General features: G+C 42.5%; 1 protein-coding gene across 1 annotated transcript in view; it reads right to left on the reverse strand.

Annotated features, from left to right (window-relative positions):
- Positions 1-15,829, reverse strand: part of gpsm1b (G protein signaling modulator 1b) — a 49,384-nt gene that overhangs the window by 16,982 nt on the left and 16,573 nt on the right. The window contains exons 4-10 of the mRNA XM_081365268.1: positions 13,672-13,814; positions 5,945-6,068; positions 5,725-5,840; positions 4,708-4,863; positions 3,188-3,296; positions 2,975-3,089; positions 1,398-1,468 (exon numbers count right to left, since the gene is read on the reverse strand). Coding sequence (XP_081221394.1) covers positions 1,398-1,468; positions 2,975-3,089; positions 3,188-3,296; positions 4,708-4,863; positions 5,725-5,840; positions 5,945-6,068; positions 13,672-13,814 — 834 coding nt within the window. The remainder of the gene's footprint in view (positions 1-1,397; positions 1,469-2,974; positions 3,090-3,187; positions 3,297-4,707; positions 4,864-5,724; positions 5,841-5,944; positions 6,069-13,671; positions 13,815-15,829) is intronic.

Here is a 15,829-nt window from a genome sequence, read left to right on the forward strand (position 1 = left end):
AGTGTTTCTGCCGCTCAGTGTGTGTAACCGCAGTCACTCTAGGCCAGGGCTATTCAATTGGCGGCCCGTGGGCCACATGCGGCCCGCCAATCATCTCCATGCGGCCCGACGGCACCAACCTCCCTCCTCCTCTTTTCGCTCCGATCGACCTGAGAAACGTTTTACGTGTGAATATTTCAGCAGTTATTATATGTGTCCCGAATTAATGTCGACTGAACCAGCGATAGGCTACCAATCATTCGTGAATGAATCATTCTTTTGGTTCGATTCTTTCTAAACGCGCTTGCATAACGGTCTAAAACTATTCGGATTCATTCGGACTGCTCCGTCACTGAATCATCTGAAGCGGTTTCTCGTTCAGTACAGTAACAACTAATAGCGATGTTTTCAGTTGTTTCACTAGTTGTTTAAACACGGCCCAGCGCGGAGTTGCGTTTACTCCCGGTCCCGGACACACTAATATTAAACAGCGTTGCGACAACCAGTGGAAGCGTTTCAGTTCGACAGAAACCTCTCTATTACAAACCACAAATCACTCGATGATTTAATTAGTATTAAATCGGATGAAACAGCCTCAACATTCCCAACAAGACTGATGAGGAAAGCAGGAGAAACATTGTGGCATGAACGAAATTAGAAGACTTTAAATCCCCTAATCACCCTTACAAACATTTACCACATTTACTGTAGTAATATACCATGGTTGGGCAGAAATGTGCAATATTTATATTGAATACTATGTAGTAATAAATAAATATAGTAAATATTTACTATAATATTATATAGTATAATAGTAAATATAGTGATTATATTGCATTAGATTTATTAGGTGGGTTGAGGAATATATATTTAATGCTTGTTATGAAATTATGTCAGTTTCTTTGTAAAGGTGCGTATAGTTTTTAACTTGTGTTTAGGCATTTTTTATACAGTTGGAACCTGTGGTTAACAAGTCTCACTTTCAGAATATTTTCATTTAAGCATAACAATTATAAATAAAATAATTATTATTTCTCACCAACAGCTATAAGTTTGTATAAATAATTTATTTGTTCCAAGGAAAATAGTTGTACACAGCTGTAAATTATCAAGTTTTTATTTATTATGGTTTTATATATTTGCATACTGTTGGGTACCACATTTCCAAATACCACACTTCTTTAGGGTTACTTTAGCTTATTTATTGAAACTGTTATGTTTCAATAAATAAGATAAACCCCCAAACCAACCCACCGGCCCACCTCAACTTTTCGATTTGATAATGCGGCCCTCGAATGAAACTAATTGAATAGCCCTGCTCTAGGCTTTTGACAGGCATTTTGTTGAAAGATTGTGACTCAAGTACATGTCCTGCATGGCAAAGTCTGGATCACCCAATCAGATGTTGAGCATGTGACCTTATCAGAGCTGTATTTCCAGAGGTCAACGCTCTCCATGCTGTTCTTCTTGCTGAACTTGGGTCTGGCTCCTGTGGGAGAAAACAAGTACAAGTTTATTATTATAAATCATGAAATATCAATTTACAGGCCGCAGACATCACTGAGACACGAAAAACAGATTATTTGTGTATTTATACAGCTAGCAGGGTTCGTACAGGTACTGTAAATTAAATTCAAGGATTTTTCAAGAACTTTTTGGGTTTCAGAGATCTCACTTATCAAACAATATCCATATTATCTGTCAAATTCGAAATAAGGTAAATAGATAACGGAAAATAAACCAATAAAACAAAATGTTTCAGATAAAGTGCAGCAGATGCAATGACTGCGGTAACTTTAACCATTGAAAGGATAATATAACAAAGATATCACTTTCTTTTTTCAAACTGATTTTTCTCCCATGAATATATGATTGACATAAAGAATGAAAGCTGTATCATATACTTGGATATTTATGAGCAATATCACACTCTCAGCCATGTGAAGTGGCTCTATATCTATATCAGACGGGCTACAGCGTTCATTCTGTGAGAAAAGATTGTTTTATTGGTAAAATTAAACACTTATTTCACATATATTGTCTTTCAATAATTCAAGCGCTTTTCAAGTACCTTTTCATAAATACTGTATGGCTGTTTTCAAGGGTTTTCCAAGACTTACATTTCAATAAGTCAAATTCAAGTACTTTAAGCATTTTAAGCAGCTTGTACGAACCCTGAACCTCATGAACTCTACAATTCCTCTACAAATCCACCCGATTTTGGATCAGTAAGATTTTTTATGTCTTTAAAAGAGTATCTTCTGCTCACCAAGGTTGCATTTATTTGACTAAAAATACAACAACAACAACAACTGTAATATTGTTAAATATTATGAAAATTTAAAATAACTGTTTTCTATTTTAATATACAGTAAAATGTAATTTATTCCTGTGATCAAAGCTGAATTTACAGCATCATTACTCCAGTCTTCAGTGTCACATGATCCTTCAGAAATCATTCTAATATGATGATCTGATGCTCAAGAAACATTTATGATTATTATCAGTGTTGAAAACAGTTATTAACATTTTTATTTCAGGATTCTTTGAAGAATAGACATTTCAAAAGAACAGCATTTATCTGAAATAGAAAGCTTTTGTAACAAAACACTAGCGTTCAAAAGTTTGGGGTCAGTAAGAATTTTTATTTTTATTTTTTGGGAGAAATAAATAAAATAAATCAATACTTTTTTTCAACAAGGATGAATTAAATTGATCAAAAGTCACAGTTAAGACATTTATAATGTTACAAAAGATTATATTTTAGATAATGTTGTTCTTTTAAACTTTATATTCATCAAAGAATCCTGAAAAAAATTTGTACTCTTCTTCTAAAAACAATCTAAAACTTTTGACTGGTAGTGTATGTTATGGAAAATGTCTCTTTTTACTACAAAAAGTATTCTTTTAAAATCAATGTCAAAAACAAGCAAAGAGCATCCAGTGTGACAACTTGCCCCGCTGTGGCTTATACAGTGGAATAGGTGATGCTTACCCTGCACTTTAAACTCAGAGTCGGATGGAGAGAGATCGCCCTCCTTCACCCCGAGAGCCTCCATCAGCTCTTCCACATTCATCCTGGCCGTCAGCTCTCCGTTTCTGTCCCCGATCTGAGAGCAAGCAAAGCAAAAGACCGAGTTACAGGTGTGTGTGTGTGTGTGTGTGTGTCGAGTTACAGCGGCTGCTGGACGGCAGAGTCTGGCGTCACCTCTCTGGAGATGTCCAGGTGTTTCCGGGCGTAGTGAAGAGCCTGACGGTGGTTTCCCAATGACACGTAAGCGTTACCCAGACTCCAACAGGCCCGGCCCTCCCCGACCCTAGCAGAGACAGACAGAACGCAGATTCATTCAGCGACGAAGCAGAAGTGACGAGTGAGTCACTGACTCATTCTTTAGAACGATTCGTACAAAAACGTAAATTCATTCAGGGACGAAGCATAAGTCACAAGTAAGTCACTGAGTCATTCATTAGAACGATTTGTTCGAAAACACAGATTCATTCAGGGACGAAGCATAAGTGACAAGTGAGTCACTGAGTCATTCATTACAACGATTCGTACAAAAACCCAGATTCACTCAGGGACGAAGCATAAGTCACAAGTAAGTCACTGAGTCATTCATTAGAACGATTTGTTCAAAAAAAGCAGATTCATTCAGGGACGAGGCAGAAGTGACGAGTGAGTCATTGAGTCATTCATTAGAACGATTCGTACAAAAACACAGATTCATTCAGCGACGAAGCTGAAGTGACGAGTGAGTCATTGAGTCAATCATTAAAACGATTCGTTCAAAAATGCAGATTCATTCAGGGATGAAGCAGAAGTGACGAGTTAGTCACTGAGTCATTCTTTAGAACGATTCGTACAAAATGCAGGTTCATTCAGGGCCGAAGCAGAAGTGACGAGTGAGGCATTGAGTCATTCATTAGAACGATTTGTTCAAAAAACGCAGATTCATTCAGGGACGAGGCAGAAGTGACGAGTGAGTCATTGAGTCATTCATTAGAACGATTCGTACAAAAACACAGATTAATTTAGGGACGAAGCTGACGTGACGAGTGAGTCATTGAGTCAATCATTAAAACGATTCGTTCAAAAATACAGATTCATTCAGGGACGAAGCTGAAGTGACGAGTGAGTCATTGAGTCAATCATTAAAACGATTCGTTCAAAATGCAGGTTCATTCAGGGATGAAGCAGAAGTGACGAGTAAGTCACTGAGTCATTCTTTAGAACGATTCGTACAAAATGCAGGTTCATTCAGAGCCGAAGCAGAAGTGACGAGTGAGGCATTGAGTCATTCATTAGAACGATTCGTTAAAACGCAGATTCATTCAGGGACGAAGCAGAAGTGACGAGTGACTCATTGAGTCATTCATTACAACGATTCGTTAAAAACTGCAGATTCATTTAGGGACGAAGCTGAAGTGACGAGTGAGTCATTGAGTCATTCGTTAGAACTATTCATTCAAAAACGCAGATTCCTTCAGGGACGAAGATGAAGTGACGAGTGAGTCATTCATTACAACTATTCGTTAAAAAATGCAGATTTATTCAGGGACGAAGCAGAAGTGACGAGTGAGTCATTAATTAAAATAATTTGTTAAAAACACAGATTCATTCAGGGACGAAACTGCTGCTCAGAGACGTGTAATGGCTCTACTGATATTTTTGTTGGCAAAATAAGAGGAAAAACAGGACAGCTGTGTCCGAATGCCGTATGCTCTGACCTGTCGTTGAGCTCTTGAGCGATGAGCAGGTGTTTGAGGTGATAGTCGATGGCACGTTCATATTCCTGCAGGAGTGTGTATGTGTTTCCCAGACTGTAACACGCTTGAGCTTCCATCACCTGATCCTTCAGTTGCCGAGAGAGCTGAAGAGTTTTCCTGAGGAACAGAGGAAGTATGATTTTCTAATCTCTAGATATGGATTGGGTTCAATGTAAGAATATATGCTAAAAGTTTGGGGTCGGTAAGTCTCTTCTGCTCACCAAGGCTGCATTTATTTGAGCTAAAATACACTCAAACTTTTGAAATATTATTCAAATGTAAATCAGCAGTTCTCTATGTGAATATATAATAAAGTGTAATTTATTCCTGTGATCAAAGCTGAATGTTCAGCATCATTACTCCAGTCTTCAGTGTCACATGATCCTTCAGAAATCACTCTAATATGACGATTTGATGCTCAAGAAACATTTATGATTATCAATGTCGATTTTTTTGTGGAAATTATGATATACTTTGTTTTATTTTATATGAATAGAATGTTCAAAAGCATTTATTTGAAATAGAATCTTTTGCAACAAATGTCACTTTTGATCAATTTAATGTTTTTTTGCTGAATTAAAGTATTATTTATTTTTAAACGTTTAAATGGCGGTGTGTATTATAGCATTTAGTTAGTGTGTAACAACAAAGATGTAACAACACACCTCTCCTCAACAAGCCTCATGATTGATATATTTTTAAATTCTTTAGTGTAAAACGTTTTTATGAGGAGAAAAGTGTCTGTATCTGATAATCTGTCGCTCGCACACTCGTGCACAAGCTCAAATACTTCCTCTGAGGAGTGTGTGAACTACAACTGTGATGCTGTTTGCTTTTTCCTCTTGTTACATGTGAAAGTTTCAGTAGCAGCTCTTTAATCTTCTCCTGTCCTGAAGGTGTTTGTACGCCATTATTTCCTATTCCTAACAAACCACCGGTGTCCTGCATCCTCTAGATGGCGCTGTAAGTCATGATCACCTGTAATACTCTGTTGCTGTGTTGAACTGGCCCAGGAAAATGAGAGCGTTGCCTAGGTTACTGTACGCTCGCCTCTCCGCTGCTTTGTCGCCAAATTCCTTTGCAATGGAAAGACGCTGGAAACAACAAGGAGGGATTGTGTGTTACTTTGAAATGCAAATCCCTCTGAGATTCCAGCTTCAGTGACGCTCAGTGTTGTTTGTCCCAATGAGGGTTTTACCTCTCTGTGGAACTTAATGGCCTCTACAAAATTACCCAGCAGGTAATGAGTGTTTCCGAGGTTCCCGAAGGCTCTTCCCTGGGCGGCTCGGTCTCCCAACTCCTTCACCAGAGAGAGATTCATCCTGAAAGAGAGTTTAGGAAACTAATTTAGGACTTTTCACAGGTTCATTGCCTCATAAAACAAGTAAACAGTCTTTGTACCTAATGTTGTGATTCTGACGGTTTGATTCAAGGAAGTTTATTCTAGAATTTCTTTTTGAAAATTAAGGGAAAAAAGGTTTGATTTGCATATAAAATTTCCATCCATTAAAAATTGCACAGTTTTAAAGTCCTCCTGTGGTGAGAATCCAGCTTTTAATGTTGTTTATGTGTCTATGTGGTGTTTTTAATATGCTTTAAGACAAACCATGTGTAAATTCATAAGTCGACACCATTGCTGAGTATTTTCTCCTTAAATCTGCAGCGAGTGAGTGGAGGTGGGGCTCATTTGCATATTCATAGTACCGCGCATACTAAATGAGGCAAGGGTGTCGAGTTACATTCAAGATATTTTAAGGCATGAAAAAAATTTTTCAAGTAAAAAACATTTAAATATGTTATTTTGGTGATAAAAGATGAGTTTTAAGGGATGAAATTATTGACTACATTGGGACTTCAAACTAATCAAACTAATAAAGTTCAATTGATGCATATTTGTCAGCCATGCATAAATTACATTTTATTTCTGTAATAGCACTTATGCATTTTACATAATAAACTTTTTATATTTATCATCAATCAATTAAATCTTTTGATAAGGTTTATTAAAGTAGTTCATCTTATCATCTTCATCTGTTTATACAGATTTATGCTGATTCTAAGCAAATTCTGAGCATTTTGAAAATATGATTATTTAATAAACAAAAATGTGATTTTGAGAACATGGGATACCAACCGAATTTCGATGTTTTTGCACAGCAGTAAAATGACTTTTATCAATTATTATTACAAATGTCAATTATCTAACTTTGAGTGTACAGTCGTGGCCAAAAGTTTTGAGAATGACACAAATATTAGTTTTCACAAAGTTTGCTGCTAAACTACTTTTAGATATTTTTTTCAGTTGTTTCTGTGATGTACTGAAATATAATTACAAGCACTTTATACGTTTCAAAGGCTTTTATTGACAATTACATGACATTTATGCAAAGAGTCAGTATTTGCAGTGTTGGCCCTTCTTTTTCAGGACCTCTGCAATTCGACTGGGCATGCTCTCAATCAACTTCTGGGCCAAATCCTGACTGATAGCAACCCATTCTTTCATAATCACTTCTTGGAGTTTGTCAGAATTAGTGGGTTTTTGTTTGTCCACCCGCCTCTTGAGGATTGACCACAAGTTCTCAATGGGATTAAGATCTGGGGAGTTTCCAGGCCATGGACCCAAAATTTCAACGTTTTGGTCCTCAAGCCACTTAGTTATCACTTTTGCCTTATGGCACGGTGCTCCATCGTGCTGGAAAATGCATTGTTCTTCACCAAACTGTTGTTGGATTGTTGGAAGAAGTTGCTGTTGGAGGGTGTTTTGGTACCATTCTTTATTCATGGCTGTGTTTTTGGGCAAAATTGTAAGTGAGCCCACTCCCTTAGATGAGAAGCAACCCCACACATGAATGGTCTCAGGATGCTTTACTGTTGGCATGACACAGGACTGATGGTAGCGCTCACCTTTTCTTCTCCGGACAAGCCTTTTTCCAGATGCCCCAAACAATCGGAAACAGGCTTCATCTGAGAATATGACTTTGCCCCAGTCCTCAGCAGTCCATTCACCATACTTTCTGCAGAAGATCAATCTGTCCCTGATGTTTTTTTTGGAGAGAAGTGGCTTTTTTGCTGCCCTTCTTGACACCAGGCCATCTTCCAAAAGTCTTCGCCTCACTGTGCGTGCAGATGCGCTCACACCTGCCTGCTGCCATTCCTGAGCAAGCTCTGCACTGGTGGCACTCCGATCCCGCAGCTGAATCCTCTTTAGGAGACGATCCTGGCGCTTGCTGGACTTTCTTGGACGCCCTGAAGCCTTCTTAACAAGAATTGAACCTCTTTCCTGGAAGTTCTTGATAATCCTATAAATTGTTGATTTAGGTGCAATCTTAGTAGCCACAATATCCTTGCCTGTGAAGCCATTTTTATGCAACGCAATGATGGCTGCACGCGTTTCTTTGCAGGTCACCATGGTTAACAATGGAAGAACAATGATTTCAAGCATCACCCTCCTTTTAACATGTCAAGTCTGCCATTCTAACCCAATCAGCCTGACATAATGATCTCCAGCCTTGTGCTCGTCAACATTCTCACCTGAGTTAACAAGACGATTACTGAAATGATCTCAGCAGGCAGCAATAAAATAATGACATGATGAATAATGACAGCAATAAAATGCAGTGGAATTTTCATGGCAAAGAAGGACTATGCAATTCATCTGATCACTGTTCATAACATTCTGGAGTATATGCAAATTGCTATTATAAAAACTTAAGCAGCAACTTTTCCGATTTCCAATATTTATGTAATTCTCAAAACTTTGGCCACGACTGTAGAGCTGTGAAATGATTAATCGCATTTAAAATAAAAATGTTTACACATAATAATGTGTGTACTGTGTATAATTATTTTTTATATATAAATACACGCACATACATGTACAGTATATATTTAAGGAAAATGTGTTATTAATATATAAAATATTTATATATAATATAAATTATATATATATATATATAAATATATATGTACATGCAAATATTTCTCTAATATATACATGCATGCACACAGTTTTTCTTAAATATATACATGCATGTGTGTATTTATATATAGAAAATAATTATACACAGTACACACACATTATGTAAACAAACTTTTATTTAGGAGCGAATTACCCTCCTCCCTCCCCAGCTCCTCTCGTTTCTCAGGAGCGAATTACCCTCCTCCTCCTCCATCCCCAGCTCCTCTCTATTCTCAGGAGCGAATTATCCTCCTCCCTCCCCAGCTCCTCTCTATTCTCAGGGGCGAATTATCCTCCTCCATCCCCAGCTCCTCTCTATTCTCAGGGGCGAATTATCCTCCTCCATCCCCAGCTCCTCTCTATTCTCAGGAGCAAATTACCCTCCTCCCTCCCCAGCTCCTCTCGTTTCTCAGGAGCGAATTATCCTCCTCCCTCGTCCCTCCTCCCTCCTCTCGTTTCTCAGGAGCGAATTACCCTCCTCCATCCTCAGCTCCTCTTGTTTCTCAGGAGCGAATTACCCTCCTCCCTCCCCAGCTCCTCTTGTTTCTCAGGAGCGAATTACCCTCCTCCATCCCCAGCTCCTCTCATTTCTCAGGAGCGAATTACCCTCCTCCATCCCCAGCTCCTCTTGTTTCTCAGGAGTGAATTACCCTCCTCCCTCCCCAGCTCCTCTAGTTTCTCAGAAGCGAATTACCCTCCTCCAACCCCAGCTCCTCTTGTTTCTCAGGAGTGAATTACCCTCCTCCATCCCCAGCTCCTCTCATTTCTCAGGAGCGAATTACCCTCCTCCATCCCCAGCTCCTCTTGTTTCTCAGGAGCAAATTACCCTCCTCCCTCCCCAGCTCTTCTCGTTTCTCAGGAGCGAATTACCCTCCTCCCTCCCCAGCTCTTCTCGTTTCTCAGGAGCGAATTACCCTCCTCCATCCCCAGCTCCTCTCATTTCTCAGGAGCGAATTACCCTCCTCCATCCCCAGCTCCACTCGTTTCTCAGGAGCGAATTACCCTCCTCCCTCCCCAGCTCTTCTCGTTTCTCAGGAGCGAATTACCCTCCTCCCTCCCCAGCTCCTCTCGTTTCTCAGGAGCGAATTACCCTCCTCCATCCCCAGCTCCTCTTGTTTCTCAGGAGCGAATTACCCTCCTCCCTCCCCAGCTCTTCTCGTTTCTCAGGAGCGAATTACCCTCCTCCCTCCCTAGCTCCTCTCGTTTCTCAGGAGCGAATTACCCTCCTCCCTCCCCAGCTCTTCTCGTTTCTCAGGAGCGAATTACCCTCCTCCCTCCCCAGCTCCTCTAGTTTCTCAGGAGCGAATTACCCTCCTCCATCCCCAGCTCCTCTCGTTTCTCAGGAGCGAATTACCCTCCTCCCTCCCCAGCTCTTCTCGTTTCTCAGGAGCGAATTACCCTCCTCCCTCCCCAGCTCCTCTCGTTTCTCAGGAGCGAATTACCCTCCTCCATCCCCAGCTCCTCTTGTTTCTCAGGAGCGAATTACCCTCCTCCCTCCCCAGCTCTTCTCGTTTCTCAGGAGCGAATTACCCTCCTCCCTCCCCAGCTCCTCTCGTTTCTCAGGAGCGAATTACCCTCCTCCATCCCCAGCTCCTCTTGTTTCTCAGGAGTGAATTACCCTCCTCCATCCCCAGCTCCTCTAGTTTCTCAGAAGCGAAATTACCCTCCTCCATCCCCAGCTCCTCTCGTTTCTCAGGAGTGAATTACCCTCCTCCATCCCCTGCTCCTCTTGTTTCTCAGGAGTGAATTACCCTCCTCCCTCCCCAGCTCCTCTTGTTTCTCAGGAGCGAATTACCCTCCTCCATCCCCAGCTCCTCTTGTTTCTCAGGAGTGAATTACCCTCCTCCCTCCCCAGCTCTTCTCGTTTCTCAGGAGCGAATTACCCTCCTCCCTCCCCAGCTCCTCTTGTTTCTCAGGAGCGAATTACCCTCCTCCCTCCCCAGCTCCTCTCGTTTCTCAGGAGCGAATTACCCTCCTCCCTCCCCAGCTCTTCTCGTTTCTCAGGAGCGAATTACCCTCCTCCCTCCCCAGCTTCTCTCGTTTCTCAGGAGCGAATTACCCTCCTCCAGCTCCTCTTGTTTCTCAGGAGCGAATTACCCTCCTCCCTCCCCAGCTCTTCTCGTTTCTCAGGAGCGAATTACCCTCCTCCCTCCCCAGCTCCTCTCGTTTCTCAGGAGCGAATTACCCTCCTCCATCCCCAGCTCCTCTTGTTTCTCAGGAGTGAATTACCCTCCTCCATCCCCAGCTCCTCTAGTTTCTCAGAAGCGAATTACCCTCCTCCATCCCCAGCTCCTCTCGTTTCTCAGGAGTGAATTACCCTCCTCCCTCCCCAGCTCCTCTTGTTTCTCAGGAGCGAATTACCCTCCTCCCTCCCCAGCTCCTCTTGTCTCAGGAGTGAATTACCCTCCTCCCTCCCCAGCTCCTCTCTATTCTCAGGAGCGAATTACCCTCCACCCTCCCCAGCTCCTCTCTATTCTCAGGAGCGAATTACCCTCCTCCCTCCCCAGCTCCTCTCGTTTCTCAGGAGCGAATTATCCTCCTCCATCCCCAGCTCCTCTCTATTCTCAGGAGCAAATTACCCTCCTCCCTCCCCAGCTCCTCTCGTTTCTCAGGAGCGAATTATCCTCCTCCCTCGTCCCTCCTCCCTCCTCTCGTTTCTCAGGAGCGAATTACCCTCCTCCCTCCCCAGCTCCTCTTGTTTCTCAGGAGCGAATTACCCTCCTCCATCCCCAGCTCCTCTTGTTTCTCAGGAGTGAATTACCCTCCTCCCTCCCCAGCTCCTCTTGTTTCTCAGGAGTGAATTACCCTCCTCCATTCCCTGCTCCTCTTGTTTCTCAGGAGTGAATTACCCTCCTCCCTCCCCAGCTCCTCTTGTTTCTCAGGAGCGAATTACCTTCCTCCCTCCCCAGCTCCTCTTGTTTCTCAGGAGCAAATTACCCTTCTCCCTCCCCAGCTCCTCTTGTTTCTCAGGAGCGAATTACCCTCCTCCATCCCCAGCTCCTCTCGTTTCTCAGGAGTGAATTACCTTCCTCCCTCCCCAGCTCCTCTTGTTTCTCAGGAGCAAATTACCCTCCTCCCTCCCCAGCTCCTCTTGTTTCTCAGGAGCAAATTACCCTCCTCCATCCCCAGCTCCTCTCGTTTCTCAGGAGCGAATTACCCTCCTCCCTCCCCAGCTCCTCTTGTTTCTCAGGAGCGAATTACCCTCCTCCCTCCCCAGCTCCTCTAGTTTCTCAGAAGCGAATTACCCTCCTCCAACCCCAGCTCCTCTCGTTTCTCAGGAGCAAATTACCCTCCTCCCTCCCCAGCTCCTCTTGTTTCTCAGGAGCGAATTACCCTCCTCCATCCCCTGCTCCTCTCATTGTTTCTCAGGAGTGAATTACCCTCCTCCCTCCCCAGCTCCTCTAGTTTCTCAGAAGCGAATTACCCTCCTCCAACCCCAGCTCCTCTTGTTTCTCAGGAGTGAATTAGCCTCCTCCATCCCCAGCTCCTCTCATTTCTCAGGAGCGAATTACCCTCCTCCATCCCCAGCTCCTCTTGTTTCTCATGAGCGAATTACCCTCCTCCCTCCCCAGCTCTTCTCGTTTCTGAGGAGCGAATTACCCTCCTCCCTCCCCAGCTCCTCTCGTTTCTCAGGAGCGAATTACCCTCCTCCATCCCCAGCTCCTCTTGTTTCTCAGGAGTGAATTACCCTCCTTCATCCCCAGCTCCTCTCGTTTCTCAGGAGTGAATTACCCTCCTCCCTCCCCAGCTCCTCTCGTTTCTCAGGAGCGAATTACCCTCCTCCCTCCATAGCTCCTCTCGTTTCTCAGGAGTGAATTACCCTCCTCCCTCCCCAGCTCCTCTTGTTTCTCAGGAGTGAATTACCCTCCTTCATCCCCAGCTCCTCTCGTTTCTCAGGAGTGAATTACCCTCCTCCCTCCCCAGCTCCTCTCGTTTCTCAGGAGCGAATTACCCTCCTCCCTCCATAGCTCCTCTCGTTTCTCAGGAGTGAATTACCCTCCTCCCTCCCCTGCTCCTCTTGTTTCTCAGGAGCGAATTACCCTCCTCCATCCCCAGCTCCTCTTGTTTCTCAGGAGCGAATTACCCTCCTCCCTCCCCAGCTCTTCTCGTTTCTCAGGAGTGAATTACCCTCCTCCCTCCCCAGCTCCTCTTGTTTCTCAGGAGTGAATTACCCTCCTCCCTCCCCAGCTCCTCTCGTTTCTCAGGAGCGAATTACCCTCCTCCCTCCCCAGCTCTTCTCGTTTCTCAGGAGTGAATTACCCTCCTCCCTCCCCAGCTCCTCTTGTTTCTCAGGAGTGAATTACCCTCCTCCCTCCCCAGCTCCTCTTGTTTCTCAGGAGTGAATTACCCTCCTCCCTCCCTAGCTCTTCTCGTTTCTCAGGAGTGAATTACCCTCCTTCATCCCCAGCTCCTCTCGTTTCTCAGGAGTGAATTACCCTCCTCCCTCCCCAGCTCCTCTCGTTTCTCAGGAGCGAATTACCCTCCTCCCTCCATAGCTCCTCTCGTTTCTCAGGAGTGAATTACCCTCCTCCCTCCCCAGCTCCTCTTGTTTCTCAGGAGTGAATTACCCTCCTCCCTCCCCAGCTCCTCTCGTTTCTCAGGAGTGAATTACCCTCCTCCCTCCCCAGCTCCTCCTCTCGTCAGTCAGGATTTGGCATTCTGATTCCGCTTTGAATCAGACTAAATTCTCGAATTATGTTGTACATTAAAATATTGACACTAATGATATTTGTAATACATTTTTGTTGGATCTGTTCATATTCATGCTAGGTTGCATGGATGTGCAGGGAGTTCTTGCCCAGAACAGAACCATACCGCCAATCCAAACTATATGCTAATTGACAATTGTATTTGACGATGATGATCCTGACAGAAGGTAATTTGATGGAACTAATTTATATAATTTGAGTTGGCTCTACTCAAACCAATTAATTATTTTTTGCGTTAGGGTTTAAAGTGGGACTCACTCGTAGAAAGCCGTGGCTCGCTGAAGCGTGTCTCGGACATCGGACGGAAGATCTCCGGGATCTTGAGCGCAGCCCCACAGACGCTGCTTTCCTTTGGCATGAAACACGTTCCCGATGTTATACAGAGCCCTGGCCTCCCCGACCTGTAACAACACATTCAGAACAGCAGCTTTTCACTTCAACAGACCAGAATCAAACCTTTCTGACTCTGAAACCTCTGAAAAAACATTCACTGTGGTTCCATATATATAGAACTCTAGGGTTCTTGACATTTAAAAAAAAACTTTATGCCAAAAAGGTTCTATATAAGCAGAAATGTCTTAGAAAACCCTGCTTTTAATGTTGTTTATATGTATATGAGGTGTTTTTAATCTGCTTTAAGACAAACCATGTGTAAATTCATAAGTCAACACCATTGCTGAGTATTTTCTCCTTAAAACTGCAGTGAACCAAAGACAGTCTCAAAAACACGCTTTGAAATCGCTGGTTTTTCTGACGTCACAAACTACCTTGTAACCAATCAGATCAACGTGTGATCGTCACCCAGTGGATCTCTGAGCTGCTGTGAGTGAGTGGAGGCGGGGCGTGCATCTGAGACGCGTCTCTCTGTAGTCAAGGGTGTGTTTAGCTGGTACCCTCTGACGTCACAGGGTACCACAACTTCCAATAGGAAAATTCAACTGCAGTAGCCACCGTTCAACCTGAAGAGGGCAGCACTTAGACGTTTTTACACCATATATTGTAGAATATGGGAACTTTAAACCCAAATGTCAAAAATATTACTTGAATCAATGAACAGCATTAATAAAGCCCCAGTCTTACACATCATTAACTAAAAAAAGTTGTTTTAGGGTTTAGTTACCCTTTAAGGCAGGACAAAACATTTAAATATGTAATTTTGGTGATCAAAAATGAGTTTTAAGGGATACAATTATTGACTACAGGGAGACTTGTACTTTACTTCAAATTTAAATGTGCATTTTAAACAAAAACTGTACTTAAAGAGAGTGCATTCTCATGACTGTTTCGTCACCATGAAATCACAATTGACAATTCCTGTTTTTTTTTTAAGGGGATATTGCAGTGTTTATCATAAATGATTTATCGGTGCACATCATTGTTGTTTTAATAATCTTGAATGAGAATAAGTTCCTCTTGCAGCATCTCTTCTCTTCTCTGATGAAGACGGCGGGGCAACCTGTCACTCACATGAGATCCACCAATAGCAAACCACAACCATGTCAAATTAAAAGTTTTGCTCTGAAGTATATTTTAAGTCATGGTTTGTGTTGATTAACATACTAAAGCACATTGATTATAATTTTAACTGTAGTGTGTTATCTAATATTACATTTAAAGTTAATGTATTTTATATGTAATAAATTGCATGACATTAGCCTGGTTAAAACCAGACCCTTCTCAGTTGAAACTGAGTATAGGGTCTGGGGAAGCTATGTATACAAATCATTTCCAAAGGGGCGTCACCAACTGACGTAGCTCAAATTCATCTGGGCGCAATTGTATAGTCATAAAACCAATCAGATCGATGAAGGGGATGACGTATGCTTCGAGTGTTGTTCTTTGCTCCGGTTTTAACGAAAACGGTAAGTTTAAATCGCTCAAAACAGACGCGATAATTGATTCGTTTATATACTGTCTATGATTCAAACGAGTGATGTTTCACGGCGGCAACCGGCGTCACATGTTGACGCTAAAGGGTGCCCTTTGCGTCGGATATTAAAGAAATTTCAAAAGCATCAGTATTATGACGCCCTAGGATGAGAATGCGTTGCATGTAAATCCCTCCCCAAACGTTTCTGATTGGTGCCGCGATTTCAGCGGCACAGTAATGAGTTTGAATGGGCTCTTCTCCAGACTATCCTGAAGAGAGAATTAAAATTCGCCGGAAGTAGTCTGGGTTTTCCTAGGCTAGCATGACATACAAGTTTCAATAGAAATTACGTTAAGGTATATTTCAGTTTGTGCTTGTCAGTACATTCAGCAGGTCACTTTAAAGCAAAGACAATAGAAGTTATAATGAAATTACACATAAAGATGTGTTGAAGTTCTACTGAAGGTGTTTCAAAAATAGGGTTGCAAAATTCTGGGAATTTTCAAAGATGGAAACTTTCCATGGGAATTAATGGGAATTTAAGGG

The sequence above is a fragment of the Scardinius erythrophthalmus genome (genome assembly GCF_964197995.2).
Source record: "Scardinius erythrophthalmus genome assembly, chromosome: 5".
In the NCBI taxonomy this organism is placed as follows: Eukaryota; Metazoa; Chordata; class Actinopteri; order Cypriniformes; family Leuciscidae; genus Scardinius; species Scardinius erythrophthalmus.